Below are 27051 nucleotides of genomic sequence, written 5' to 3' on the forward strand. Positions count from 1 at the left end.
TAGAAGAGTCCCACATCGGGTTAATTAAGAGGTTGATCATGAGTTTATAAGTAAGGAATACTTCTTCATTGATATGAGAGCAAAGCCATGAGAGCAAAGCCATGAGAGCCTATGCTCAAAGTGAATCACGATGATCACAATTCAATAGAAGAGTCCCACATCGGGTTAATTAAGAGGTTGATCATGAGTTTATAAGTAAGGAATACATCTTCATTGATGTGAGAGCAAAGCCATGAGAGCCTATGCTCAAAGTGAATCACGATGATCACAATTCAATAGAAGAGTCCCTAATCGGGTTAATTAAGAGGTTGATCATGAGTTTATAAGTAAAGAATACATCTTCATTGATATGAGAGTAAAGCCACGAGAGCCTATGCTCAAAGTGAACCGTATTGTACCATTGTGGAGGATCGTGATTTCTGACAGAGGGCAGTTAAATGGGTCGAGCTTCAAAATCTATAGTATTTTACACAAAAAAGAACCTTACATATCCCTAGACTTCATAGAGTGCTAAAAAGGAAAAAAGGGGAAAGAATTTGAGCAAAAAAGTAGTGTTAGAAAGTCAACTTTGATCATAGAACTTGTATGTCCAGCTTGTTTGGTTGGAGAGTTGAATTCACATTGGTCACTTCACCAACCCTATTATTCATCTCCATCTCCTCAGCTTTGTAGGTTGAATGAACACCATACATCACATAGAACAGAGTTATCAAACAAGACCAAATTCCAAATCTTTGAAATGACAACATCTTCAATGTGGTCATCAGAAACACATTAAGGAATATGGATATAGCAGCTGGCCATGGCATGAGCGGTACCGACCACTCCTCGGACGAGTGGTGGCTCGGCACTTTGTAGTGAAATAGGGCGATGATGAAGATGGTCGATGCACTAAAGAACGAAAGACCCCACCATTGTTGGTTGAGCTTCCATGATAGGGAGAAACCGATGGCCGAACACGAAAGGAAGACGAGGAACAAGAGAACACGAGATGGAGGATGTTTGCTTACCATAACGTATCTACGATAGATAGTTGCATTTGCTACTAGGTAGAACACCATGAGTGTCCCAATCGAGATCATTTCAATCACTATGTAAAGCTCAGTAAAAAGTGCAATCGATGCCGTACAAAGCCCTGAAAAAAAAAAAAATTTGCATAAGAACAAATGGGTACTAATAGTGTAACGGCTCAGGCCCATTGTAACCAGATACTGTTTTCTTTGGGCTTTCTCTTTCAGACTTTCCTTCAAAGTTTTTAAAACGCGTCTGTTAGGGAGAAGTTTCTACACCCTTATAAACCAATGATTCGTTCGAGAATTAGAGACCGGGGTTACCTAAGAAGAGTGTGGCATTCAATGGTGTGCCAGTTGAAGGATGGACCTTGGCTAGCCAAAAAGGGACCAACCTCGCCCTCCCAATAGCACAAAGGTATCTTGCTTGACCCAACATAGCAACAAGAAGAGAAGCCACAATGCCTAGGCTTGCTCCACCACCTATTAAATTGCTAGCCCACTTCCAACCAATCCTTTGAAAGGCTATTGAAAATGCTGCTTTCTCTGATATCTGTTCACAATTTTTTTGTATAATAGGTATTAATAATTATTAGCAATGACCCAATTGGCCAAAGGAAACTATTTCTTAGTCATAACCCATTAACACTTAGAATTCTTTATACATATAATGATTGCTTCCCATTTGATGAACCATTTTTTAGACCCAACATGTAGACCAATCAATAAATTTAATATAGAGAAATCATCCAATCCCAATTCTAAAAAAACCACCGTTTTCGTTTTACGAACACAAAACCTTAAACAACATAACATGTTTTTTTTTCCATCGATCGATCGAGAAAAAATAATTTAAAAAACAAAGTCACGAGAGAAGTAGTAGTGTCAGTCACCTGATCGTATGGGACCATTAGGGAGAGAGACAAAGCCATGAGACAATAGAGAGCTGAAGTAATGATAACAGAACCCACTATGCCAATTGGAAGACTTTTTGTAGGGTTTTGGATTTCTTCAGCAAGCGTTGAAGCTGAATCATAGCCTATGTAGCTGAAGTAAACAATGGCTGCACCATCCAAAACACCTTTAGCTCCAAAAGGAGCTAACCCACCAGGCTTTACTAAATTATTTGCACTTCCTTTGTACATCCCACACCCGATTATAAACCCGAAGAATATCACATGGAACACCGTCATTATTAGGTTTAACGTCGAGCTCTCCTTCGTGCTGCAAAACACACAAAAACACGTCAAAATTAAAATAATTTTATAGTTTCTCTCTCGTTCGTTCGAAAACAAAAGTTATTAATTATTTGACGATCGAACGATCAAGAAAAAAGACCTGTGGCAAAGACAAAGAGTGATGAGAAGAATGAGAGCCACGGCAGGAAAATCCAACATATTATAACCCTTTAATAAGCCATGAACTTCAACTCTCCATGCATTTGCTTCTTTTTCACCAAATGCAACACAAAGATATTCTGTAAAGCTTCTTGCCACGGCTGCGTTTGACAGCACATATTCCATTATTATGTTGGCTCCAGCAAAATAACCCACAAATTCTCCTGAAAAATTAAAATAAAAAATTCAAATCAACTCGAATAATAGATTACGATAAATTTAATCGTTTATTCATATTATTAGCGAGTTTTTATCGTACCGAAAGTGAGTCTCAAGTAACTGAAGGCGCCGCCTGCGGCGGAGATATGGACGGAGAATTCGGTGTAACAAAGGGAGGAAAGGAGAGCGGATATTCCGGCGATGATATAGGATAAGAAGACGGCGGGGCCGGTGACATGGAGGGCGACGGGGCCGGTGGTGACAAAGACACCTACGCCGAGCATTCCCCCGACGCCGAGAGCGATTAAATCGAACCACTTGAGCTTTCTCTTCATGTCAGCTCCTGATCTTTGCCTGACTTGGTTGAGTTCTTGATCGGGAGTCCATGTTGCTAGCATTCTCTTTTTGAGGCGGTGAGGGGTTTGAGATAGGGAGTGGATGTAGTGGCGGAGGAAGGCGGAGTTCACGGCGGCGGCCATGGAGGTGGGAGGCTGAGAAGGAAGGGTTAGAGTGTGAAGGGAATAAATTAAAGGGGTTGGTCTTTTTCTTGTTGTTGTGGAGTATGGAGAGAAATGGAGGTGAAGAGGGGTTTTTAAATAAGTGTTTGGAGAGAGGATCTTGGACCTCTACAATATTTATGTAATATTATGGAAAGTTATATATTCTCTTTACTTTTTTTTTTTCTCTCTCTTTTAAATGTAATTTTTGGATCTCGGTATCGCCATCCGTCTCAAAAACGAGAGGTTTCCATACTCTTACGAGGAATACTTCGTCCCCCTCTTTAACCAATGTAACATCTCACAATCCATACTCCTTGAGTGCACATGAGTGTGTCCACTGTCACAACCATACTATGAAGAGAGTAGGTTGTGGCCTTCGTCGAGACAAGTAAAGTAGCGACCCTCAAGAGGCCGATAGTATGGTTGTGACATCCAGCGTCTTCGTTGGCACATGACCCATTGTCTATTTCCGCGACCCTCAAGTGGCACCCCTAGTATGGTTGTGACATCTAGTGTCCTCGTTGGCACACGACCCAATGTCTATTTTCACACCCTTATAAGGAATGCTTCCTTTTTCTCTCCAACCGATGTAAGATCTAACCATCCATCTCCGTTGGGAACCCAACGTCTTTGTTGGCACACGGCCCAGTGTCTGGCTCTGATACTATTTGTAATAGTCAAATCCAACTACTAGCAGATATTGTTTGCTTTGACCCGTTACGTATCGTTGTCAGCCTCACGATTTTAAGACACATCTACAAGTGAGAAGTTTCTGCTGTCTTATAAAGAATGTTTTGTTTCTCTCCCTATATATATATATCTGAAGCTCCAAAGAAAAACAACCGATTAGAAAGACAGTTTGGAAGACAATATCCAAACAGAACAGCCAAATAAAAACAACATAAAATTGGTGTGAAACAAAACATGTCGTGTTAGGTTGTGTTGTTTATTTAATTTTTTACCTCAGAAAAGTTGATGGGTTTTAGGAGCCATCAGAATGGAACCTTCACAGTGAATTTCGTCTGTTGTGTTCATAATTTTTAATGGCAATAAGAAAAGAAAAGTGTATCTAAGAATCAAATCGTGTGTCAGATGCAATTTATTGGTTAAAATTACTCCTAAAAGCATCTCGAATCTCATCACTCTTCATTGCTTCTTGGTTTACTTTATTTTCTCCTCATTTTATATTTTGAGAGGTCAACATTCACTTCTACCATTTTCTTAAAACCATAGACATTAATTTAATATTTATTTCTCCTTAGAATATTTTCTTTTTCTTACTCTCACGTTACGATTTTTAAAAAAATATAAAAGACCCGACTAATAGTCTCTGTTGTTCCGAAGATTTCCAGAAAGCGATCATAATGTATGGTCTAGTATAACAAAATATAAGTCTCGGAGCCTAAATCCTTATGTGGGGTTAGAGATACCGAGGCTAGAGATTGAGCTAGCTCGTTTTTTTTTTTTTTTTTTTTTTCGTAATTTTCAAACTATTCCCGACTTTTTTAAAAAAAATTAATTTGTAAGTGAAACACAACATATTCTAATGATATGTAAATGTGTTTGTGAGAATATGCTTTGGGTAGTGGATTTGAGATCTAACCTATGATGACTACCATATACTTCAATTAAAATTTATTTGTATATTATGTGAGATCCCACGTCGGTTGGAGAAGAAACGAATCATTTCTTATAACGGTGTGGAAACTTCTCTCTAATAGATGCATTTTAGAACCGTGAGGCTGACATAGATACGTAACGACCCAAAGCGAACAAATTTCGAAACTCTTAATCGAGTATACTTAGATTACGCGAGTTGAGCTAAGCTCATGGGTGTCTCCGATCTTTGTTTATTTATCTTTTTTATGAATGTTCGTTTGTTTATGAATTGAGGAGTTGTTGCTGTTATTCGGACTTTTAAACTTTATCTTTCCTTAAAGTTGTTCTAAGAGAACCTTTTATATATTGTTAATTTAAGGAACAAAAAACAGCCCAATTGATATCTTATGATAAACAACATTTAAATTCATTTCTACCCACAAGTTTATGTAGCAATCAACCCAAGAAAGATAGATTCATTAAGAAAATAAAAATAAACCCTAAAAGTGGTCATTGAAACCCTAATCTCTAGAAAAAGAACATGAAAGGGAATTGTCCACCATGCTTCTAACTTATTATAAAAGAAAGCTGACTAACTTCACTAATATATATATATATATATATATATATATCTATATATATAGAGAGAGTATTAGATTCATTCTCATCCACTCTAAAAGAATCATATCATTGCCTCTAAGGTTATAATACATGATATTATAAGTTAATATGCAACCAAAACTTGTATTTACCTTCGAGTAATTAAGGGTTAATTAAAAAGTTGATGATTCGATCTTTCCCCCATATAATCATCGATTATGACGTTTGAGTAAATGATGAGTATATAAATGAATCGAGATCACATATGAACGAGAGTGATCGTAAGAATATGATGGTTGGTCGACCTTTTAAGTACAGTCTGAGTCATCAAATGTAGAATCTAAATTCCGATTCCTAATCTAAATATTGGACATGACGGTGACAGGACGAGGAGAAGTTTATAAAAACTATGAACCGAACATTAAAATTGAAAGTGATGAGTGTGTGGAAGAATTAAAGCACTGAAGAATAATGTGGGGGAGGGAGTGATATTGAGTGGGAATTTTATTTATATATGTGTGTGTGTGTAGATGCTATGCTATAATTCCCTCGCTTTCAAAGCCATGATCATGACAATATGTGCCATGTGAAGGGGAAGGTGAAGGTGAGGGAGAGGCCAGGCGAGGCTCGTACTTATACATTGAAAAGGAAAAAGAACAAGACAGCTTTTTTTTAGGGTTTAACCTAAAAAGAAACAATGGAGTGGTTCAAAGGAAAAAGACATTAAAAAAAAACCAAGATTTTGTGTTTTTTTTTTTCGTTTTGCAGAGAATATAATATGCTTCCGTAATTTCTCCAATATTCTCGTATATATGTTCCATCCCCATTTTCCTTTCTTTCATATATGTTCCAACACTTTCTTTTTTCGCCTATACGTGTTGAGTAACGATGCGAGATTGAGGTGTTTTGGATGTGACCCACGATTCAAATGGTCCCAAATTAGATTACCCATCACTCGAAAAGCTCAAATTTGTAAGTTTGAACAACGTATTCAAATACAATGATAGCTCTCTATACGAAAGACTGAAGGGCTATTATGTGTTAGACAATGTGATGTTAGTACATATAGAAAGACAGTTATGGTATCGAATGTATGAATATGAATATCATGTTTTATCTTGATAAGTATGACGACGATTGCTCATATCTATCGTGATCATGAGAAGCTTAAGGGTGAGGCTCGACTCCTCGCCAAATGTGACGAGAACTAACGAAATAAAATACGAAATTTAATATTCTAAATTAAAAAGCTACTTTTTAGATATCAAAAGAGAAAAATACATAACAAGTATGGTGGATAATCATGGTCCCATTCATTTACTTGTCCTATTCACATGATAGATCTTTAGAAATTTAATCGATCAACTATAATCATTATACCGTTTCTTAGACCGTTTTTAGTCTACCAACTTTATGATTGCCAAATTTGTATGGATAGAAAATGGCTGAAAATCTTTCGATTTTTTTCAAATTAACAATAAATTTGAGTTCGTTTAATTCAACTCAATTTAGTTTTAGAACAACTTATGAACCATGTGAACCAAATTCAATTCACAACTCAACTCAAATCGGACGAATTGAATTGAATTGAATTGATCTAGCTTTTCAGGTCATTAAATTTTTTGAACACGTGTAACAAAAACAAATTTTGTAATTCTATCTCAACCGGGCTTCTTATTTTTTTGAGGCTGTTAGTGGGCAAAGCATCGATTTTTGTAACAGCCCAAGTTTACCACTAATAGATATTATCTATGTTGATCGGTTAACGCATCTATTAAAGAGAGATTTCCACACCCTTATAATGAATGCTTCGTTCCTCCTTCCAATCGATATGGAATCTCAGAAGGGGGAGAGGGAAAGGTATCAGGTTCATGATGATGATTAGCATTTGGTTTAATGAATTAATAATAAGAAGAATGGACAATCTCCACATACATATTCTATTGGTTTAGGGTTTGTTTAGGCACAAACAATGGAATATAAGGTTAATAGGAGAGTAATGGTTATTAATGTGTTTAATTAACATAAAAGATTAAGCAAATCTTGGAAAAAGTTAGGGCATTACCCAAATCAACCATACACTCATTTCTCCACTCTCTCCAAATTCAGCAAAGGATCCCCTAAGCTTTTGGTAGGAGCTAGGGTTTATGCATTTACCCTCATCTTCCTTCCCATAACCAAACATAAAAGCCTTTTCTTTTGGACAATCATCATGTCCCAACTTTTTACCCTTTTTAAATGACTAAAATGCTAACATCATAACCCAATTCCCAATATATAAATACATCGTAAAGTTAACCCGAAAAAATTAGGGTTAGATTGGGCTGAGTTCATTATTTAACTTAATGAGTCTTAGAACAATTGGTTTGGTTTAAAAAGTCTGTAGACACAAATACTCTACTAATTGAGTCATGAGAGAATTCGAATCTTTGACCTCTTAATTAATCATATAATAAAGATGGGAGGTCGAGGTCGAGGTCGGCCTTTCATTAATGGAAACGACAAAAGCAAAGGCACATGTGTATATAAATTCAACAGATGAAATCAGCTTATTTTGTTGGTTCTTTTCCTCTTTTTCCCTCAAATATTGGTTTTAATTCAAGTGGGATAGTGCCATTTTCCTAATTAATATTGTATTTTAGTGGAGGGAGTTCATAAAAATTTCTAATATGGTCGGTTACGTATTGGAGTTTGTCTCACGATTTTAAAATGAGTCTACTAGGAAGAGGTTTCCACACCCTTATAACGAATGCTCTGTTCCCCTTTCTAACCAATGTGGGATCTCACAATCTACCTCTTTTGGAGGCCCAACGTTCTCGTTGACACACTGTTGTGGACTCAGGGAGAGAATATGATGAGTAAGAGGATGAAGCTTATTTTGTATTAAGGGTGTTTATGCCACTAATAATAGCTTTAATCAAAGCAATCCTTAATTAAATGAAAAGATTATTAACTTTACCGAGTAAAGCAAAAGATAATGTTTATTATTAAATAATTCCCATTTGGGAAAATACTTATTTCAAAATGGGAAGAGGGGTCTTCAATACAAAAGGAAAATGAGTGGAACAATTCAAAAAGTAAATAAATTAAACAACACCAAAATATTAGTGGAACAAAATGGGTCGGTCTCGCATTCTTAATATCCATATTCCCACCCCTTTTTTTTAAATTATTTTTTATTTACCACCGTTAATACAGTAAATCCTACGAGTAGTCAGAGGTTTCCAGACCCTTATCCTTACAACTTTATCCTCACGAGTTTAAAACGCGTCTGTTAGGAACCCTTATTCTCACAAATTTAAAACACGTACGTTATGGAGATGTTTTCACACCCTTATAAAAAAAGGTTCATGAATTGTCCCGAAGGGCGATTATTTATTAAGAAGATAATGTGTTGGTGTTTTTAAATTGAATTGTAATAAATTTTGAATTGTGACCAAATGGATATGAAAAGGGTTGGTGGGTATGAGATTCTTAATTAAATTTTGTTGTGGGCTTCAAATTATTGGGAGATTAATTGTATGGAGTGGTCCAAATTAATAAATATTCCATTACCACTTGGGGCCTATAATAAGAACCAAATCTTTATATAATTTATTTATATATATATATATATATATATCCACCATTCAAACTTTAATTAATTTGGAGGGGAATTAGTTCTCTCAAAATTAGCTATAAATAATTCTTAATCAAGACATTAATATATATATTTAGAGTAATTGTATTGGGCCCAAATCTAGTTTAACGGCCCATAATGTTTAAAGTAAACTGGCCCAACAAAGTTCCTCTTCTAGGGCCCAATTCGGAAAATGAATTCTCTATAAATNATCTCTATAAATAATTCTTATATTTAGATATTGTACATTTGAATTCTCTATAAATTCCGTTCCCTTCTCTAACCAATGTGAGATCTCATAATCCACTCACTTGAGGCTTACTGTCCTTACTAGCATGATACCATTTGTAACCGTCCAAACTCATCGCTAGTAGGTATTGTTCGTTTTGGCTCGTTACTCAGTCTCACGGTTTTAAAGCACATCTACTGGGAAAAGATTTTCACACCCTTATAAGAAATGTTTCGTTTGTTTTTCCGACTGATGCGGGATCTCACACGATCCCTCGTAATGATTGTTGAAAGTCTAGAGGTTTCTTATCCAATATACTAGTCATTGTTTGTTGGTTGGTGGGTGGGTATGCAATTGTTTAAGCTTTTCTTAAGTTTGATACCACATTATTGTAGCTCCCCACCAACAACATAGGCCTTCTTCTTTACAAGTGTAGAAGAAGGATATACCCAAATATAAACCCTACACTTGTAAACACATCCTTTATACAATTGTTTTGGTTGTAGTGGTCAAGAAGGTGACCCATTTGTGGATGTTCATATGTCATTCTCAACCTCCCTTATTCATTTCTCTCTATACATACTCACAATCACTTACACATCTTCTTCTTCATTTTTCTAACCCTATAGTTTTAATCCATCTACTTTAATTTTAATACGGGAGGTTCTCAAAACGTAATTTAATTGGATTTGAAACTTTGCGAACGAAGTAGTGTTTGGCTCGTAAGTCGGATTTGTAGAGCTAACTAAAAATTAAGAGTGTTAAATAACTGACCATTTGGGTTGAGTTGTGCACTTATTTAAGTTCCGTTGAAATAAATGAAAATTTTATAAATTGGTTGATTCATACCTTTTCAAAAAATTAGATCCGATGGACCCAAATGGATTCAAATTTATTATTAATTTAAAATATATATATATATATATATATATATATATATATATATATATATATATATATATATATATATATATATATATTTTTTNTTTCGTAATAATATTTATTTTAACAATTAATTTTATTTTGATAAATAATAACTAATTAAAACAAATAAATGATAAATAATACCCTATTTATTTATTTTAACCATATAATCGATATTAGGTAGTAACAATTAAATGTAAATTTTCGTATATCGTAACAAAATTATATCAACTTAAAAATTTATATAGTTTTTATTCGAAGAAAATCTTATGTTTTAATAAATTAAATAATAAATCATGTATAAATAAAATTTAATATTAAAATAATATATATATATATATATAATTTTTTTAACTCTTAAAATAATTTTAATTATTGAGAAGGTAATTTTTCAAAATATAATTGATACTAAGTGGAGAATTTTAATTAAATGGTTGAAAATAAGTAAATAAGTATTTTACTTTATAAAAAGCAAAAATTTGAATAAAGGATTCGAATAACTCGAACCAACCCAACCCAAAAATTTTAAAATTGGGTTGATTCTGTAACGGCCTAGATCCACCGCTAGCAGATATTGTCTTCTTTGGGCTTTCTATTTCAGACTTCACCTCAAGGCTTTAAAACGCATCTGCTCGAGAATGTTTCAATACCCTTATAAATGGTAAATGTGTTTTGTTCTCCTCCCGAACCAAACGTGGGACATCACAGATTCGGTTATGAATAGAAAAATTTACAACATAACCAATTAAACTAAATCTAACAAATGTCTAAACTTTGTGTCTACTGTCTATTCAATATTTTTTTTATCATTCACAACCATATTAAACACAAAATTCAAAGTTTAAAATGAACATAAATTTTAATTAATGAAAGTAAAATTTCAATTATATATATATATATATATATATATATATTAAATTAGTTTATTTTAAAAATTTAAGAATGTCCGGAGAACTAAAGTCTTTTTTGATTTGACTTCCTTTCCTGTGGAATAAAAACAGGTCAACGTCTAAGATTTCCAGCAAGCACATAGTTTTTAGTTTTGTTTTTGTTTCTTCCAAATTGTGTAGCAGGCAGCCACAAGGTCTCATGATGATGAAATCTTGACGAAGAACAAAAGATCTCTAATGAACATTATTAACTATTTATATTCTCTCCAACTAATATTCATATAATTCTATTCATTCATGTTCATGAAAGTTTATCATAAAATCAAAAAAACTCACCTAACCCCATTTTACGAATCTCTAATTAGTAATGATGATGTTGAATTATCGACAATTGATATGGTAATTGATGTCTTATCAACTCAACTGAACTATGTTTAAATTGGTATCGATCGATCCTATAATGATTCTTGATATTAGAATAATAGAAAACTTAAACCCATTGTGGGTTAGTGCATTACAACCCAACACAAAGGGATGGCTCTTTGGTGGGTGCATGCTAATCCATTTGGCTACTTACCAATGACCTTAAATTAGTCTTTGAAAATATATAATCATTCATCATCACACTACTTTATTTTGTTAACCCTACCCTAGCGCATAAAATAGTACAAGTGTTAGATGCGTATGAGACACGACCATGAAAATAATGAAAACAAAAAAGTTGTTTAGTTGGACATCTACTCGAGATATTCGAGTATATCACAAAAATATCATTGAGATAAATGAACACATAGTTATTATAGGAATTGATATTGAAATTAGTTTATAGTAACCTACATCAACTAGAACATAGTTTAAACCGATAAAACATATATTCTCGAAGAAGTTCAAAGGCTGGAATTTCTCTACTCGTATGTTGTTGAACTAAAATAAGATTAACCCAGCTGCATTAATATTTTCAAAATTTAAGTAAAGTATATGATTAGATACCGATATTTTCGTATTATAAGTTCAAATCCCTACCTAAATCGAGTGTTATAAAGATGTTCATATATATATATATCCACAAAGAAAGTAAATTGAATCTCCCCCAACTCTTTTCAAACCCAAGTCCAACTTTTTGTGCTTTATGTTTTATTGGCCAATGGTGGGATTCTGCATCAGCCGATGTTTGCTAAGCTTGGTTGAGAGAGATAGAAGAAGAGATTGGTCCAATATTCATTTGATATCAATGAAAATAACTTAGCCGCCACGAGGCTGCCAATTTGAAAGTGCATATCCACTTCATTTAGATCAATTAAGTAAACCCATTTCTTATTTTCATTTAAAAATGTCGGTAATCGCTCGAATTTCAAAACGTTCTTTGAACTAATCATACCGTCTATTAAGATAGAAGAACTAAGAAATTCCCTTTGAGCATGGTATATAAGAATTTTGTCTCATACGATTCAAATACTGCTCGTAACGGATAAGTGGACTATGACCTTGACTCGGAAATTTATGCTTATGGATAATGCACTTTGGATTGGGGTTTTGGTAATGGGATTCTCCCAAACCCCTTGAGTGTAAGCAGCCATTAGGCTCAGCAACTTCCTACCCATCTCTCCAACAAAAGTTGGCTATAAATAAAGCGTTTCTCAACCCAAATGTACCCAACAATCTCATCTTTTCTCCTCTTGTTCTAAGTGTTTTCATTTGGGTTTGAGGGGAATGGAGGTGTCAGTTAAATGTGGGTTATTTGGGTGCCTCTTGGTTGTGCTCGTGCCTGCGCTGTGCTACTCTCAAGACACTTTTGTCGCCTCTAGAGCCACTTATTATGGCAGCCCTGATTGCTATGGGACACCATGTATGCTAATTTCAAGTCTTTGTCTTGTTTTTACCTTAATTTTGGTTAAGGTTTTTGACTAATTGTGAGAGATTTTTATGCTTTTTTGCTCAGCTGGGGCTTGTGGATTTGGTGAATTCGGTAGGACTGTCAATAATGGGAATGTCGCTGCAGTTTCCTATCTCTTTAGGAATGGCTCTGGCTGTGGTGCATGCTACCAGGTATATTCACTTTTAAGTAATGATTACACGGTCCAAACCCACCGCTAGTATATATTATTTTTTTGGGGCTTTCCTTTTGCGGGCTTCCCCCGAAAGTTGTTAAAACACATCTGTTAGTGAGAGATTTCTACACCCTTTTAAAAAAAATGCTTCGTTCTCCTCTCCAACCCAAGTGGGATCTTAAAATTCACTCCATCAGAGCCAATGTCCTCACTTGACATTTGGTTCCTCCTCTCCAACCGATGTGAGACCTCACAATCTACCTCTTTTCAGGGCCAGTGTCCTCGTTGGCACATAGTCTAGTGTCTGGCTTTGACATCATTTATAACCGCCCAAATCCACCGCTAGCAAATATTGCCCATTTTGACCAGTTACGTATCGCTGTTAGCTTTACAATTTTAAAAGGAATGTTTCGTTTCTCTTTTCAACTCATGTGTGATCTCATATTCTCACTTTTTTAAATAACCCACTTGCTAATTAACTATTAGTATTGGTTCTTCCCCTAATATTTAATTAACGTGTAGTTTAATGTTAATGATTCAGGTTAGGTGCACCAATCCAACTTATTGCAGTGAGAATGGAGCCTATGTAGTGGTGACTGACCATGGTGAAGGGGATTACACTGACTTTATCATGAGCCCAAGAGCTTATGCAAATTTAGCACATCCAAACACAGCCTTAGAATTGTTCTCTAACGGTGTGGTTGATGTAGAATTCAGAAGGGTTTCATGTCGATACCCTAATTACAACACGGTCAAATTTAAGGTCCATGAGCATAGTCGATACCCCGACTACTTAGCCATTATCCTCATCTATGTGTCGGGCAAAAACGACATCTCCGCCGTTGAAGTGTGGCAGGTTTGTTCATCTCATCCAAACTTATAATTGATAAAAAAATCGAAACTTTTATCGATCGTTGTTCTTCGTGTAATTAGATTTTCGGGTGTGGTTTGATGTAGGAGGATTGCAAGGAATGGAAGGGGATGAGGAGAGCACATGGAGCTGTATGGGACATGGCAAACCCACCAAAAGGAGACCTAAAGTTGAGGTTTCAAGTGAGTGGAAGTGTAGGGTATGGTAGGTGGGTGGTGGCAAGCAATGGCCTCCCAAGCTATTGGAGGGCAGGAGTTGCTTATGACACAGATATTCACCTCTTTTAATAAGGGCTACATGCATTTCTACTTAATTACAACGCCCTTAAGTGCTTGTGTTTAGGAAGGTTTATATTAAAGTTGTGATTTTGATTTTGATTGTTATAGTTTGTGGGTATTGGTAGTGGTTGAGTGGTGCAATTATAATATATTGTTTTTGTGTCGTAAAAGGAATTATGAATAAAAGTTCGTTTTTGTTTATGGATCTATCTTTTCGTTTTCGTTTTGACTGTGATTTTGATACCTCTTTTGTCTACGTGTAGCTAGATCAGGTTAAATGAAAAGTACGATAGAATATAAAATATTTATCTACATATTGTATTAGCTCAAGACCACTGTCAATAGATATTGTCTGCTTTGACCCGTTATGTATCATCGTAGCCTCACAATTTTAAAACGTATTTACTAGAGAGAGGTTTCCACACATTTGTAAGAAATGTTTCGTTCTCCTCTCCAACCGATGTGGGATCTCACAATATCAATTTATATTTTTTATAAATTGAATGGTCTAATACTGACATGCCCGAGCTTTTCATCAATTTATATTTTTAATATATTGACGAACGTGTCAGCTTAGTTATCCTTATCAAAGCCACTTTTTAAATGTCTAGCTTTCCAATGGATAGACAGTCCCTTCTCACCATTGTGAGACTTTTTATAAATATTTTTAAAATATCTTTGAAATAGAAATTTAGTTAAAATATTAGAGACGTCATTTTAACAATTTCATTAAAAAATATTAAAGGTAAATATCGTAAAAGTATTTTTTTTTTATATTTAAAAATAAAAATAAATAATTTGAAATTTTGTAAATAAATATTAGAAATTAGAAAAAAAGAAGTACCGCGTCGAATTTCAGGATGGTCGTTAATTTCAACAGAATGGCGGGAAAGCCCTAAAACGCTTAACGGTTGGGAAACCTGTCATCCCCAATCTCGATCAGTCCCTTCTCCAATTCGACCAACTAAAGTTCTTATTTTACTTTCAATTTTCGGCGATTCGGTCTCACTACGCTACGAATTTTACGGAGATTCGAATTGAGCTACGAACAGCACGGCGCCGCCGCTCGACCGGGCGGTGATTGGTGTCGAACGAGGTCCGAGGAGCGGCGATATGAATGGCCGCTTGATCCAAGATTCAAAATGGGCACTGTATGAAATTATCTAGGTAAGATTGATGAAAGTTGAGGTGCGATATGGTTTGTTGCTGTAGTTGGAGTTCTTAGGAATTAGGGCTCCCAGTTTGAACTGATTTTTTTGTGTTTGCGGGAGTAAATTCAATCGGAAGAAGGATTCGATTGAAATTTTTTCGAGTTTTCGGTAGTAAATTCAATTTACAGAAGGATTCGACTGATNGCGGGAGTAAATTCAATCGGAAGAAGGATTCGATTGAAATTTATTCGAGTTTTCGGTAGTAAATTCAATTTACAGAAGGATTCGACTGTTTCTGAGTATGCAAGTTTAGATTAGCGGTAATTCTGGTTGGGACTTGCGAACTGAAGGGAATTAAGATTGGGAAGTTCCTGATTTGCTTAAAAGGATTCGACTGATTCTGAGTATGCAAGTTTATATTTTAAACTTTTCATTTTTATTTCTTTTATTTTACTCATTTTATTTTTATGTTAGTTATTTTTATATGCTCTTACCATCGGTCTTTTTGGATTTGTACTGTGAGATTTTTCACTCACTTTTCTGTAAACCAGAAGTTCTTCTTTCTTAGAGATTTCGATTTGAGAATACAAATAATTGGGATTCGTAAGAGAGATTTGTCACACACAAAGCCTCTCGAAGGATCGAAACATTCCTTAGAATCCTCTCCCTACAAGGTTTTTGTATTTCCTCTGCAAATGGANTTATGTTAGTTATTTTTATATGCTCTTACCATCGGTCTTTTTCGATTTGTACTGTGAGATTTTTCACTCTCACTTTTCTGTAAACCAGAAGTTCTTCTTTCTTAGAGATTTCGATTTGAGAATACAAATAATTGGGATTCGTAAGAGAGATTTTTTGCACACAAAGCCTCTCGAAGGATCGAAACATTCCTTATAAGGACGTTGAATCCTCTCCCTACAAGGTTTTTGTATTTCCTCTGCAAATGGAGAGTGTTTTCTTCTGTTTTTTTGAGCAGCTGTTCTAGGCTTCTCCTTTTCTGGAAACAAGGGTAGAATTTCCATTGACATCCTCTTTGCTTATTATCGTGTATGGAAGTTCTAAATGGTGAGGTAGAGATTTATTAGATAATCTTGTTTCTTGTATTGCAAATATTGCCAATGAACATATTCTGAAAACGCAGAATCGGAGATTTGAGAAACTTGTAAATTTTTAGATAGAGATTAAGGTGTCTTACTCATCGTGTGTGTATATATATATTGGTATATTAAGCTTTCATTGAGAAAAATGAAAGAATGTTCNAGAAACTTGTAAATTTTTAGATAGAGATTAAGGTGTCTTACTAATCGTGTGTGTATATATATATATTGGTATATTGAGCTTTCATTGAGAAAAATGAAAGAATGTTCAAGAGCTTAAAAAATGGACAATCTCAAGCTACAATGACGGACTGCAGTTAAAGAGAATTTACAAATATTGTTCTGTATTTAGTCATTGTTCTGTCTAGAGTTTGTATGTATTGAGATGGAGATTCTTAGATCATTGCAAATATTGTCAATGAACTTGCTCTGCAAACCCAGAAAGGAGAGATTTGTGTGTGGTGCGAATTGTTGGATAGAGATTATTTTGTTTGCTTATTGTCCTGTATGGAGCTTGTAAGTGGTGAGCTAAAGATTCTTCGAGTTATGTTGTTTCCTGTGCAAATATTTTTCAATGAACTTATTTTGCAGATTTGAGTATTTTGTGAATGGTTAGATAAAGATTATCTTGTTTGCTCATTGCCTTGTATGGAGCTTGTAAAGTGGAGAGATAAGGATTCTTATATTGTGTTGTTTCTCTTCCCGTGCAGATATTCTTGGGCCAAACCCAGTGCAGATATTCTTGGGCCAAACCCAGTGCAGATATTCTTGGGTCAAACTCACTGCTAGAAGATATTGTTCTATTTGGGTTTTTCTTTTCGGATTTCTCCTCAAAGTTTTTAAAATGTGTTTGCTAGGAAAAGTTTCCACACCCTTATAAAGAATGTTTTGTTCTCATTCTCAACCGATGTGGGATCTCACAATCCACCCCCTTTCGGGGCCAGCATCCTCGCTGGCACTTGTTCCCTTCTCCAATTGATGTGGAACCCCCAAGTCCACTCCTCTTCGGGGCCACACTACCTCGTATCCACCTCTCTTCGAGGCTCATTCTCTTCATTGGCACATCGCTCGGTGTCTGATTCTAATACCATTTGTAACAGCCTAAGACCACTGTGGGCTTTCCCTTTTGGGCTTCCCCTCAAGGTTTTCAAAAGACATCTGCTAGGAANGATAAGGATTCTTATATTGTGTTGTTTCTCTTCCCGTGCAGAATGGATTTGTCGTTAAGGGCCAAACCCACCGCTAGTTTCGGGCCCAACGTCCTCACTGGCACTTGTTCCCTTCCTTCTCCAATTGATGTAGGACCCCCAAATCCACTCCTCTTCGGGGCCCAACGTCCTTGTTGGCACATTACCTCGTGTCCACCTCTCTTCGAGGCTCATTCTCTTCCTTGGCATATCGCTCCGTGTCTGACTCTAATACTATTTGTAACAGCCCAAGACCACCGTTAGCAGATATTTTCCTCTCTAGATTTTCTCTTTCAGGCTTCCTTCCTCAAGGTTTTCAAAACATGTATGCTAGGAAAAAGTTTCCACACTCTTATAAAGAAGGTATCATTCTTCTCCCTAACTGATGTGGGATCTCACCCTTGTTCTAAAACGGGTTCTTTTGACTTCATTTATGAAGTTAATAGTGAATGAAGAGTCATTTTACTTCTTGGGGTATCTNCCCCTCAAGGTTTTCAAAAGACATCTGCTAGGAAAAAGTTTCCACACTCTTATAAAGAATGAAAAGTTTCCACACTCTTATAAAGAATGAAAAGTTTCCACACTCTTATAAAGAATGTATCCTTCTCTTCCCTAACTGATGTGAGAGATCTCAGATTTGTTCTAAAACCTAGAAGGGAAGATTTGTGTATGTTATGGTATGGCTTCATCTTGGTTTCTTTTGATGTCATTTATTGAGCTAATAGTGAATGAAGAGTCATTTTACTTCTTGGGGTATCTTTTAAGACTTGTGCAGGTCCTAAACAGACATAACTAAGAAAAGGATAGCTTATGAAGAAAGCAATAGCGGAAATCTTTTTGACTTTTTTGAGATGACAAACTTGACTTGTTCCTATCTTGTTGTATTAGTTTCAATGGGTGCCTTGTGAGTGTCAAAATCACAGCCTACCCCCCCACATCATCCATCACTATTCCTTCAAAAATCTCCCTTTAGAGAAGGANGTCAAAATCACAGCCTACCCCCCCACATCATCCATCACTATTTCTTCAAAATCTCCCTTTAGAGAAGGAAANAGATGACAAACTTGACTTGTTCCTATCTTGTTGTATTAGTTTCAATGGGTGCCTTGTGAGTGTCAAAATCACAGCCTACCCCCCCACATCATCCATCACTATTCCTTCAAAAATCTCCCTTTAGAGAAGGAAGACTGCTAGTAGCTTCTAGGGTACAACAGCTTTTTCAAATCACCCTGCCCTGCATACAAAGATCTTGTAACTATCAATTCTTCAATACATAACATTCAAGCATATATATATATATATATATATATATATATATATATTTATGTTACAAATCTTGTGTTAACCTATACAAAATTTTCACCCAAATTCATGGTTCCATCATTCAAGCTTCAAAGGGTGAATCGAAAAACGAAAGATGCCATTCGACCTTTACCGACTTTTCTTTTACAACAAAAAACATGCGAGTCCCGGCCATAGCTATTAGCTAATAGCAGCAGGCACAGTGGTTATGAATGGAAAATACAGTTGTTAGTGATGTACAAGATTTGGGTGAACCGAGCTACTACATGTGCTGGCCTGCCTACCACCCGTACGAGAGGTCGGGTGAAGGAGCTCGGCCTGTGGGAATGAATTATTTGATCGCACATCGAGCAATAGGTCTTGATCCGAACTTCTTTCGATGAATTGTAAATATTCAAAGCTTCCATCAGTAGGCAAGGCAAACAAGCTTCTAGGACTGAAGCAAGACCCATCATTCTCTCCAGGATCCTTATTTTCCTTCATCACCAACCTTTTGGGACTCTTCATGATAGTCTTTACCTCTGAAGATGGAAAATATTTACTCAGTACGGTTGAAAAGAATTTAAACACGACAGCATTATATGGAATAAAGTCTGCAGCAGATCATAGTTCAACTTTGTATCGGCAAAATCGTCTTAGTTTTACTATGAATGCCCTTATACTACAATTCAGATTCGGGAGAAACACGTGTTTCTTAGTTTTACTATGCAGATTAGCCACCGGTAAGATGATGCGTCGAAGTTCGTAATGTATGCCATTTCAATCTAAGTTAAGAAGAAACAAGTATTATCATCCTGCAAACTGAGTAGAATAGCATTTTAATTTTACCATACAAAGAATTTTCTGTTTACCAGGAACATTTTGATTGTAGCTCTCGTGCAATCGCTTCACATTCATGAAGTTACTCGACACAGACGTGTTGGCGTTGGAAAGAAAAGATCCTTCGCCATCATTTTTACGTTTCTGCAGGCACATTATATTCAGTGAAGATGCATATTTAAAATTTTCTTCCCCACATTCTCATCAAACAAAAACCAAATCACAATAAAATCAGCCCGAACCTTCAGTTGATGATAGCGTTCGACCCATTTGGATTTCGAAGAGTTACATAGTACAAGCCTTTTCAGAGTCGTGCAATCTTCGATCATTGTCCCAAGGAAGGAAGCGTCGAAAACACCCTCCCTAAGTAGTTGTTGGAAGGAAGTTAAACTCTCCTTGAAATAGGGGCTATCAAACATGCTCTTGAGGCTGCAAATAAAGCATCACAAGCATCCATCAAACATGCTCTTTAGTAGTGCACTCTATCAAACTCAAATCAAACATTAACTATACAATAACATCCTCTGGATCGTTCATATTATGGAGCGGTTGCAAGTCGTTGACACGATAAGATAATATAGGGAATCCATACTTTTTGCACACATGGGGCACCATGTGCAGTTAAGTGATGTTGCCCTCTTGAGCTAATTCTTTTTCTTTTCCCTGTGTGTGGTGATGTGTTTTGTAGGGAGGAACAGAAGAAAATTGATTGATTCTTACGTCTCCGGAAGCTCAGCAATATCGATCTGTGGTAGATACTTCATTAACTGCTGCTGTTCTTCATTTGTAAGTTGTTTCCCAAACTCTCCGAAGTTTATAATGTCCTAGAAGCAAAAACAAAGTATATTTCCACTAAGAACGAAATGCTCAAGCATTAGGAAAGATCATTCAGTAACAAAAAGGAAAGGCACCACAAGCTTAGTTTATCATCAAATAGAATTCTATCCTTTTTCGGTATAAGCAGTCATCAAGTAATGATATTAACAAAAACACGAGTGATGCACAATCTTGGAATCGTAACACCTAAGCTTAAAGTTTCTTTTCTAATGGAATCAAGCAAGACGATAAAAGACGCAGCTTACATTTATATCTACGTCGCATAAGGGCGAGTTATGGCTTCCAAGAATTTGTGCACTTTCATGATGAGAGTCGTCCCTGCAATTTCAAGTGAAAAAAATGGTGATTGGTTTTTGTCTCCAATGTTTGCAGTAACAAATTTACACTAGTTTCCTAATATATTTGTAACAACTCAAGCTCACCGCTAGCAAGTATGCTAGCGAGGACGCTGAGTCCCGAAGGAGGGGGATTGTGAGATCTCACATCGATTGGAAAGAGGAACAAAACATTCTTGATAAGGGTATTGAAACCTCTTCCTAGTAGACGCGTTTTATAAACCTTGAGGGGAAGGACAAATGAGAAAACCCAAAGAGGACAATATCTGCTAGCTAGGAACCGAAAGCTTGGGTTGTTACAATATTTGACACACTTAGCCACATCTTTTTAGCCTTAACTAGGCCTGATGAATGAAACAATGCCCTTTTGTAGGACTATTGAGCACCTATATAGGACAAAGTAAATTTATTTTTTCTTTGTAAACAACTATAGCCAAACGAGCAGACCATGCTCAGACCGATAAGCATGTCGTATCTTGCAAAATTACACTGGAGCCATGATGGATTCTATCTCCTATCAGTGTTTTCAAGATGAAAAAGAGCAGGGACAGTCCATTATTTGCATCTCACATACTTAAATTGTCTTCCTTGGTTTTCTTTTCAACATCATTTCGTTGAGCTTTTCACATCGATCGATATAATAAAAATGGGGAAATTTCAATTTTGTAAAGTAGATTGGACAAACCTTTTAATTTGTACTTGTTGTACCCCTGATCCAGAAGGATTCTTCATCTTTCCAATCCTAGATGGTGGAACATTCATGCCCTTGTTTTCACTACATACAAGAACAGTAGCAGAATGGGGGGAATAGACCTCATTTACCAAGTATTGCTTGTTATCAACTGAAACCGAGCTAGCCTCAGACTCCTCTTCTCGAGCTATTGAGCTCGGATGCCTAATGAGAATGCTTCCATGGCCTATCTCAACAGAGACCATAGGTTTTTCACTCTCAAAAAGCAGATCCTCCTCAGAAGCTTCAGAGAAATAGGAAGATCTCTGCTCACATAAAATACCATATAGATCTTTAGTTAGTTTCTCGACCGGGGATTGCTTTGGACGATTCACACAGGTCCTCTTTCTCGAAGGCACCATGGCCTCCCACACTATCGACTGAGCTGGACCTTAAGATGGCCAAATGCAGGTTACAGTCAGAGATAGGATTATATAGCTCTTTCACAAACATGAATAATAGAACTAAAATGATGCAAGGATGAAAAATTAAAGCTATCATAATGTTTCTAAGTTCTAGTAATCATCAAGAGTTGATTTCAGTGTTTAACCTGTTAAGTCACTTGCATCAGCACTGCTGAAATGAGCACAGCTCTCAGGATTAGATATGGCTGACCCAGAACTGGATCTATTGCTTGTGTCTTCATCCACTACTCTATAGTAACCCTGACTTTGATCAGGAATCGTCCACCCAATCGATCCATCTGCTTGTTGCAGCTTTCGTTTTAGCAGTTTCACTTCTTTGTTTTTATTTATTGAAATGCTCTTAACCCTGTGATTTTCATATTCATCAGGATCAGCTCGAGCATGCAAAGGGGTGTAGTTCGCAAGCGTTCCCTTCGTCCTCCATCGGGATCCACATGCGTTGCATAATACTGGTTTATCAGGAGGTCCATTACGCCAGAGAGGCGTGCCTGTTCCAGCACTTGAACATTAGATACTCGGAAATTAAGAGGTATGTACATTACAGAAGATTCATGATGTAATATAACAAAGTATTACTCATCGGATTAAACCAGAATCCTAAAACTTTAATGCTTCAAACAATTAAAGAACCAACATGAAGAACATCAAAACAGCAGCTAACACGAAACCACCAGAACTAAAGCTCAATGATGAATCATACAAGGTTTATCAATGTACTAAATCACAAGTCACCTGCTAAACTGAAAAGATAAGAACATGAATGCTAATTCAGCTCATAATCAATGCTAACTCATGAGAAATGATGCTGCACATTAAGAACAGTCCAGACTTCAGGAAACACATCAGTATAAATGTTAAGCTTAGGGGATCATTGATAAAATTAAGGAAAACAACATCAGTAATTCAGAGAGCAATATATATCTTAGATTGAATTTTGTTTTCTTCATAGAGTTCTCTCCTAATTCACAAACCCAATAAGGAATTTACACATTCGAGCAGACAAGAGCATTGGAACAACAAAAGCTTCTAGAAACCAAGCTGAAAATCAACCAAACAAGAAACAGAACAGGAAAAAAAAAACAACAAAACAACAGAACAAATACACAAAATGGAGGAACAAGAACTCACTTGTAACTCCACAGTGACAGCAAGGTCCATGTTTTCCCATATCACTCTCCCTTCCCCCCTTTTTTTTTTTTCTTTTTCTTCTTTATTTAAATATACTGTTCAGTAGAAAAAAGAAAATTCGAAGAAACTCGACTTAAATACCTTATTTATTCACAAGAAAAAAATCAAGAAAATTATGAAATATGAGTGTTTTGTTACAAATCTGTAAGGATATACATCTGGGTATAAAAAAAAACATGTATAGAACAAACCCAGAAGAGAAAAATTGCAGAAAGAAAGAAAAAGGCAGAAACCCAGAAGAGTTGTATGTCCAAAAGTCCAAAAAATGAGAGAAAAGAGAGTAAAATGAAGAAGAAACGAAGGAATTGGGAAGGGTTTTTTGGTTAAGAATCAGCGAAATCCAATGGAGAAGAAAAGACCATTAAAGGAATCTAATAAATGGCTGTGGAAAAAGAATGGTGAAATGGTTGGGGGAAGAGGAGAGGGTGGGTTGAAAGAGAGGCCTTGTGACTATGCGCTAAATTCTTTAATTGTTTTTAAATAATAATAATAATAATAATAATAATAATAATAATAAACAACAAATAAAAAGAAAAAGAAAAGAAAAAAGAAAAAGAAATTATTCAGCTTTGCTTTATGTTTTGGTTTACTATTAGAAGAAATTATAAAGTTTAATTTTTTTTTAATTAAAATATATAATTTAATGTCTAATTTGACTGTGGACTTTTTTATTTGCTAAAATTTACAAAACCCCACAAATTTTTTTGTTATTTGTCAAAAATACCCTCAAAATACAGAAAATAAAATATTTAATATGGCTTGGAATTATTCAATTTTATGAGGCCAAAAAAATAGTTTATTTGCAGAAAATAGTTCGTTTTATTTATTTGTTTTACATTAATTGATTAAGACTTCGGGATACGACATGTCGTTTCCTATGGGCATATCACTCTCTCATTTCATTATCCAATTTTTTTTTCTTTAAAGAATTTTGTGAGCGCCGTGGATTTAAGAATTTAGATATGGAAAATAAAATTTGTTTTTTTAGCCGATAAATTTTGATAAAAATAATATTATTTTAGTATGTTGTATAAACTTTTCCTAAATTATTAACAAAATAATAATAATAATAAGAGATCTATAAGGAAATTAATGAAACCAAATGATTTTAAAAAAATAAAAAATAAATAATGGGTTTTTTAAAATTTTAAAAAATAAAAATAAATTATGGGTTTTTTTTTACTACCCCTCCTTTTGTATTTAAAAAAAATCTATAATTATATATTTTGGCCATAAAAAATTTTTTTTTTTTTTTTTACATTATTACCATTGATTATAAAAGGCATTGGGTTATGTGCAAATGTGTTCATTTGTTGTACTATAAAGTCTATAATTATATATTTTGGCCATTAAATTCTCTCTATATACCAATATAATTGTTTCTCTCTCCCCTCTTAGAGAGAGAAAAGATGTCTAATCAAAGCTTGAGTGGGCACATGGTATGAGATAATGTATATTATTCCTTAATTATATTTCAAGGTATATTTGATTTTCAACCAAAAAAAAACTTAGATCTAAATGGGTGGTGGTTAAACATATGGATTTGTTAAAATTATTCGATCAAATATCATTTTAATTCTTATACTTTTTATACGCTTTAATTTAATTGGGTCGATTTTAAATTGATTTTAAATATGGATTTCTTTTTTAAAAAATCAAAAGTTATTTTTTCAAACCTAAATTGTTTGCATGATTTTTTTATTTTTAAAAATGGTTAGTGATTGAATTATTAAAAAAAGAAAGAAGTAATTGACTAATTGATCAATTAATTAAATTGAATCAAATAATCCTTTTTTTTTTTTTTTAGAATATTCATTAATATAAACAGCTTGCAAACAATGGAGTTGAAATTTTCAACTTGACCCTGTTAAACTTTTTCATTAATTAACATAATCAAATATTAGTTTATTTTTTTAACAATAATAATAATAATAATAATTCAATGAGAGGGACAATTTTTTTTTTTTATTAACGAGTACAAAACTTAGACTTATATGGAAAAAAAAATTAATTTTCACGGTCTACTTTTTCAACCGTGTGGCGTTATGATCTTGACCATCAAGTCTCATTGTTGGGAATCACGAATCTCCACAATGGTATGATATTGTCCACTCTTAACATAAACTCTCATGGTTTTGCTTTGGGCTTAGCCTCATACTAATAGAGATAGTATTCCTCACTTATAAACCCATGATTTTCCAGTAAATTAACCGATGTGTGACTCACTCTCAATAATCCTCAACACTCATATATAATTTTTGCCCCAACTTCATGGCTTCATTGAGTTTTAGGCAAGATTTGTCTTCGCCAACTAAACAACATTACTTGTGTGGAATCCAAGTTTGTTGAACCACACATGTTGTCTACGTGTACATGTTCAATCGTTTGTGATACAATCGCCTTGCCTCTACACTAGGTTAAGTCATTTGTCAACTTGGTTTCCAATCGACATGACCCATATGTCTTAACGTCATCCCAGTCTCGGGATGTCGTCAACCATCGCAACTTACTCGTCCATCACAACTTAATCGAGACATCATTGGTACATTCACTACAAAAAGTCCTAATAAAAAGGAAACAAAGGTTAGAACAAGCGAAATTAAACTTGTGAATCAAGGAAGCAAGAAATAACATATCCTATTCCAAATTTGCTCTCGATTATATTATTAATTTTAGGTTTCTTAAACATACACCTCCAAACTAAAACATTCTAAACCCTTCGTTGAAATCGTTCAACTTAACATCAACGAGCTTAAAATATCGAACCGGCTTGTAAAAGTGGGTTCAAAAATTGATTTGTGTATCCTAACCTACCAATTTTGGAATCCCCCAACTGGAAACAATAAAAGATGTTTGAATGTCATGAATTCCACAACTTTTTTTTAGGGCTTTAATCAGCAAAACGTGGGCGGGGCGCTTAAATGGATGGATGATGTCGGCCTAAGTGGCGCCACAATCCAATAATGTCGGGCAATCCTCGCAGCAGTACGCACTTCCCTGCCTCCAAGGTGCCCTTTATCCCTTTTTTTATAACTCTAAGGCTTCTTCTATATGNTTGAAATCGTTCAACTTAACATCAACGAGCTTAAAATATCGAACCGGCTTGTAAAAGTGGGTTCAAAAATTGATTTGTGTATCCTAACCTACCAATTTTGGAATCCCCCAACTGGAAACAATAAAAGATGTTTGAATGTCATGAATTCCACAACTTTTTTTTAGGGCTTTAATCAGCAAAACGTGGGCGGGGCGCTTAAATGGATGGATGATGTCGGCCTAAGTGGCGCCACAATCCAATAATGTCGGGCAATCCTCGCAGCAGTACGCACTTCCCTGCCTCCAAGGTGCCCTTTATCCCTTTTTTTATAACTCTAAGGCTTCTTCTATATGCTACAAATTTAGAGACACTAAATTTCATTACCTTTTATGAAGTGTCGAATAAACTCTAAACTTTCAACTAAAAAGTTGATAGGTAAAGAAAGTAAAGATGGTCAACAAAGTTATCCGAAAAGAATGCTCAAAGTTCTTCTAATTGTGTTCAAAATGAAGACCTTCTCTTCCCAAAATACGCTAAGTGAAAGAAAAAAAAATGGTCAAAAATGCATGTCTATAATTTAAATACTACATGAACTATTTCGGGATTAGGATTTTCTTTATATTTTCTTCTAGAATTTTGTATAATTTTCATGTAAACATCAAATTTTTCAAAAGAAAAAAAAAATGTGGGTCTTTTTTAATAATAATATATAAAAAAAAATCCCTGAAAAAGTGGTGTAGAGAAAATTGAANACTACATGAACTATTTCGGGATTAGGATTTTCTTTATATTTTCTTCTAGAATTTTGTATAATTTTCATGT

The 27051-nt window shown here is 35.1% G+C and overlaps 3 protein-coding genes across 3 annotated transcripts; 1 reads left to right on the forward strand and 2 right to left on the reverse strand.

Annotated features, from left to right (window-relative positions):
* Positions 1-374: 374 nt before the first annotated feature.
* Positions 375-3110, reverse strand: LOC111795727 (cationic amino acid transporter 6, chloroplastic-like). Its single transcript, XM_023678291.1, has 5 exons — positions 2667-3110; positions 2349-2571; positions 1904-2234; positions 1335-1563; positions 375-1135 (listed from the first exon to the last, which is right to left on the reverse strand). Exons 1-5 carry the CDS (start codon positions 3043-3045, stop codon positions 573-575), a joined length of 1725 nt encoding a protein of 574 aa, XP_023534059.1. The 5' UTR covers positions 3046-3110; the 3' UTR covers positions 375-572.
* Positions 3111-12581: 9471 nt separating this feature from the next.
* On the forward strand, positions 12582-14331 carry LOC111795839 (expansin-like B1). Its single transcript, XM_023678444.1, has 4 exons — positions 12582-12773; positions 12867-12973; positions 13517-13831; positions 13933-14331. Exons 1-4 carry the CDS (start codon positions 12638-12640, stop codon positions 14131-14133), a joined length of 759 nt encoding a protein of 252 aa, XP_023534212.1. The 5' UTR covers positions 12582-12637; the 3' UTR covers positions 14134-14331.
* Positions 14332-18954: 4623 nt separating this feature from the next.
* LOC111794353 (GATA transcription factor 26-like) lies at positions 18955-23641 on the reverse strand. The gene is made up of 8 exons (XM_023676311.1): positions 23136-23641; positions 22133-22495; positions 21538-21973; positions 20763-20835; positions 20401-20504; positions 19923-20109; positions 19713-19824; positions 18955-19382 (listed from the first exon to the last, which is right to left on the reverse strand). Exons 1-8 carry the CDS (start codon positions 23173-23175, stop codon positions 19090-19092), a joined length of 1608 nt encoding a protein of 535 aa, XP_023532079.1. The 5' UTR covers positions 23176-23641; the 3' UTR covers positions 18955-19089.
* Positions 23642-27051: the final 3410 nt, after the last annotated feature.

Source organism: Cucurbita pepo, chromosome LG05 (assembly GCF_002806865.2).
Source record: "Cucurbita pepo subsp. pepo cultivar mu-cu-16 chromosome LG05, ASM280686v2, whole genome shotgun sequence".
Classification (NCBI taxonomy): Eukaryota; Viridiplantae; Streptophyta; class Magnoliopsida; order Cucurbitales; family Cucurbitaceae; genus Cucurbita; species Cucurbita pepo.

Coding starts and splice junctions, on each gene's coding strand:
- LOC111794353 (XM_023676311.1), bottom strand. CDS start 23,175: ATGGGAAAACATGGACCTTGCTGTCACTGTGGAGTTACAA. Junction 21,974..22,132: donor TGATGCAAGTGACTTAACAG/GTTAAACACTGA, acceptor GGCCATCTTAAG/GTCCAGCTCAGTCGATAGTG. Junction 20,836..21,537: donor CAACAAGTACAAATTAAAAG/GTTTGTCCAATC, acceptor TTGAAATTGCAG/GGACGACTCTCATCATGAAA.
- LOC111795839 (XM_023678444.1), top strand. CDS start 12,638: ATGGAGGTGTCAGTTAAATGTGGGTTATTTGGGTGCCTCTTGGTTGTG. Junction 12,774..12,866: donor TGATTGCTATGGGACACCAT/GTATGCTAATTT, acceptor TTTTTTGCTCAG/CTGGGGCTTGTGGATTTGGT. Junction 13,832..13,932: donor CCGCCGTTGAAGTGTGGCAG/GTTTGTTCATCT, acceptor GGTTTGATGTAG/GAGGATTGCAAGGAATGGAA.
- LOC111795727 (XM_023678291.1), bottom strand. CDS start 3,045: ATGGCCGCCGCCGTGAACTCCGCCTTCCTCCGCCACTACATCCACTCC. Junction 2,572..2,666: donor TTACTTGAGACTCACTTTCG/GTACGATAAAAA, acceptor TTAATTTTTCAG/GAGAATTTGTGGGTTATTTT. Junction 1,136..1,334: donor GAATGCCACACTCTTCTTAG/GTAACCCCGGTC, acceptor TTTTTTTTTCAG/GGCTTTGTACGGCATCGATT.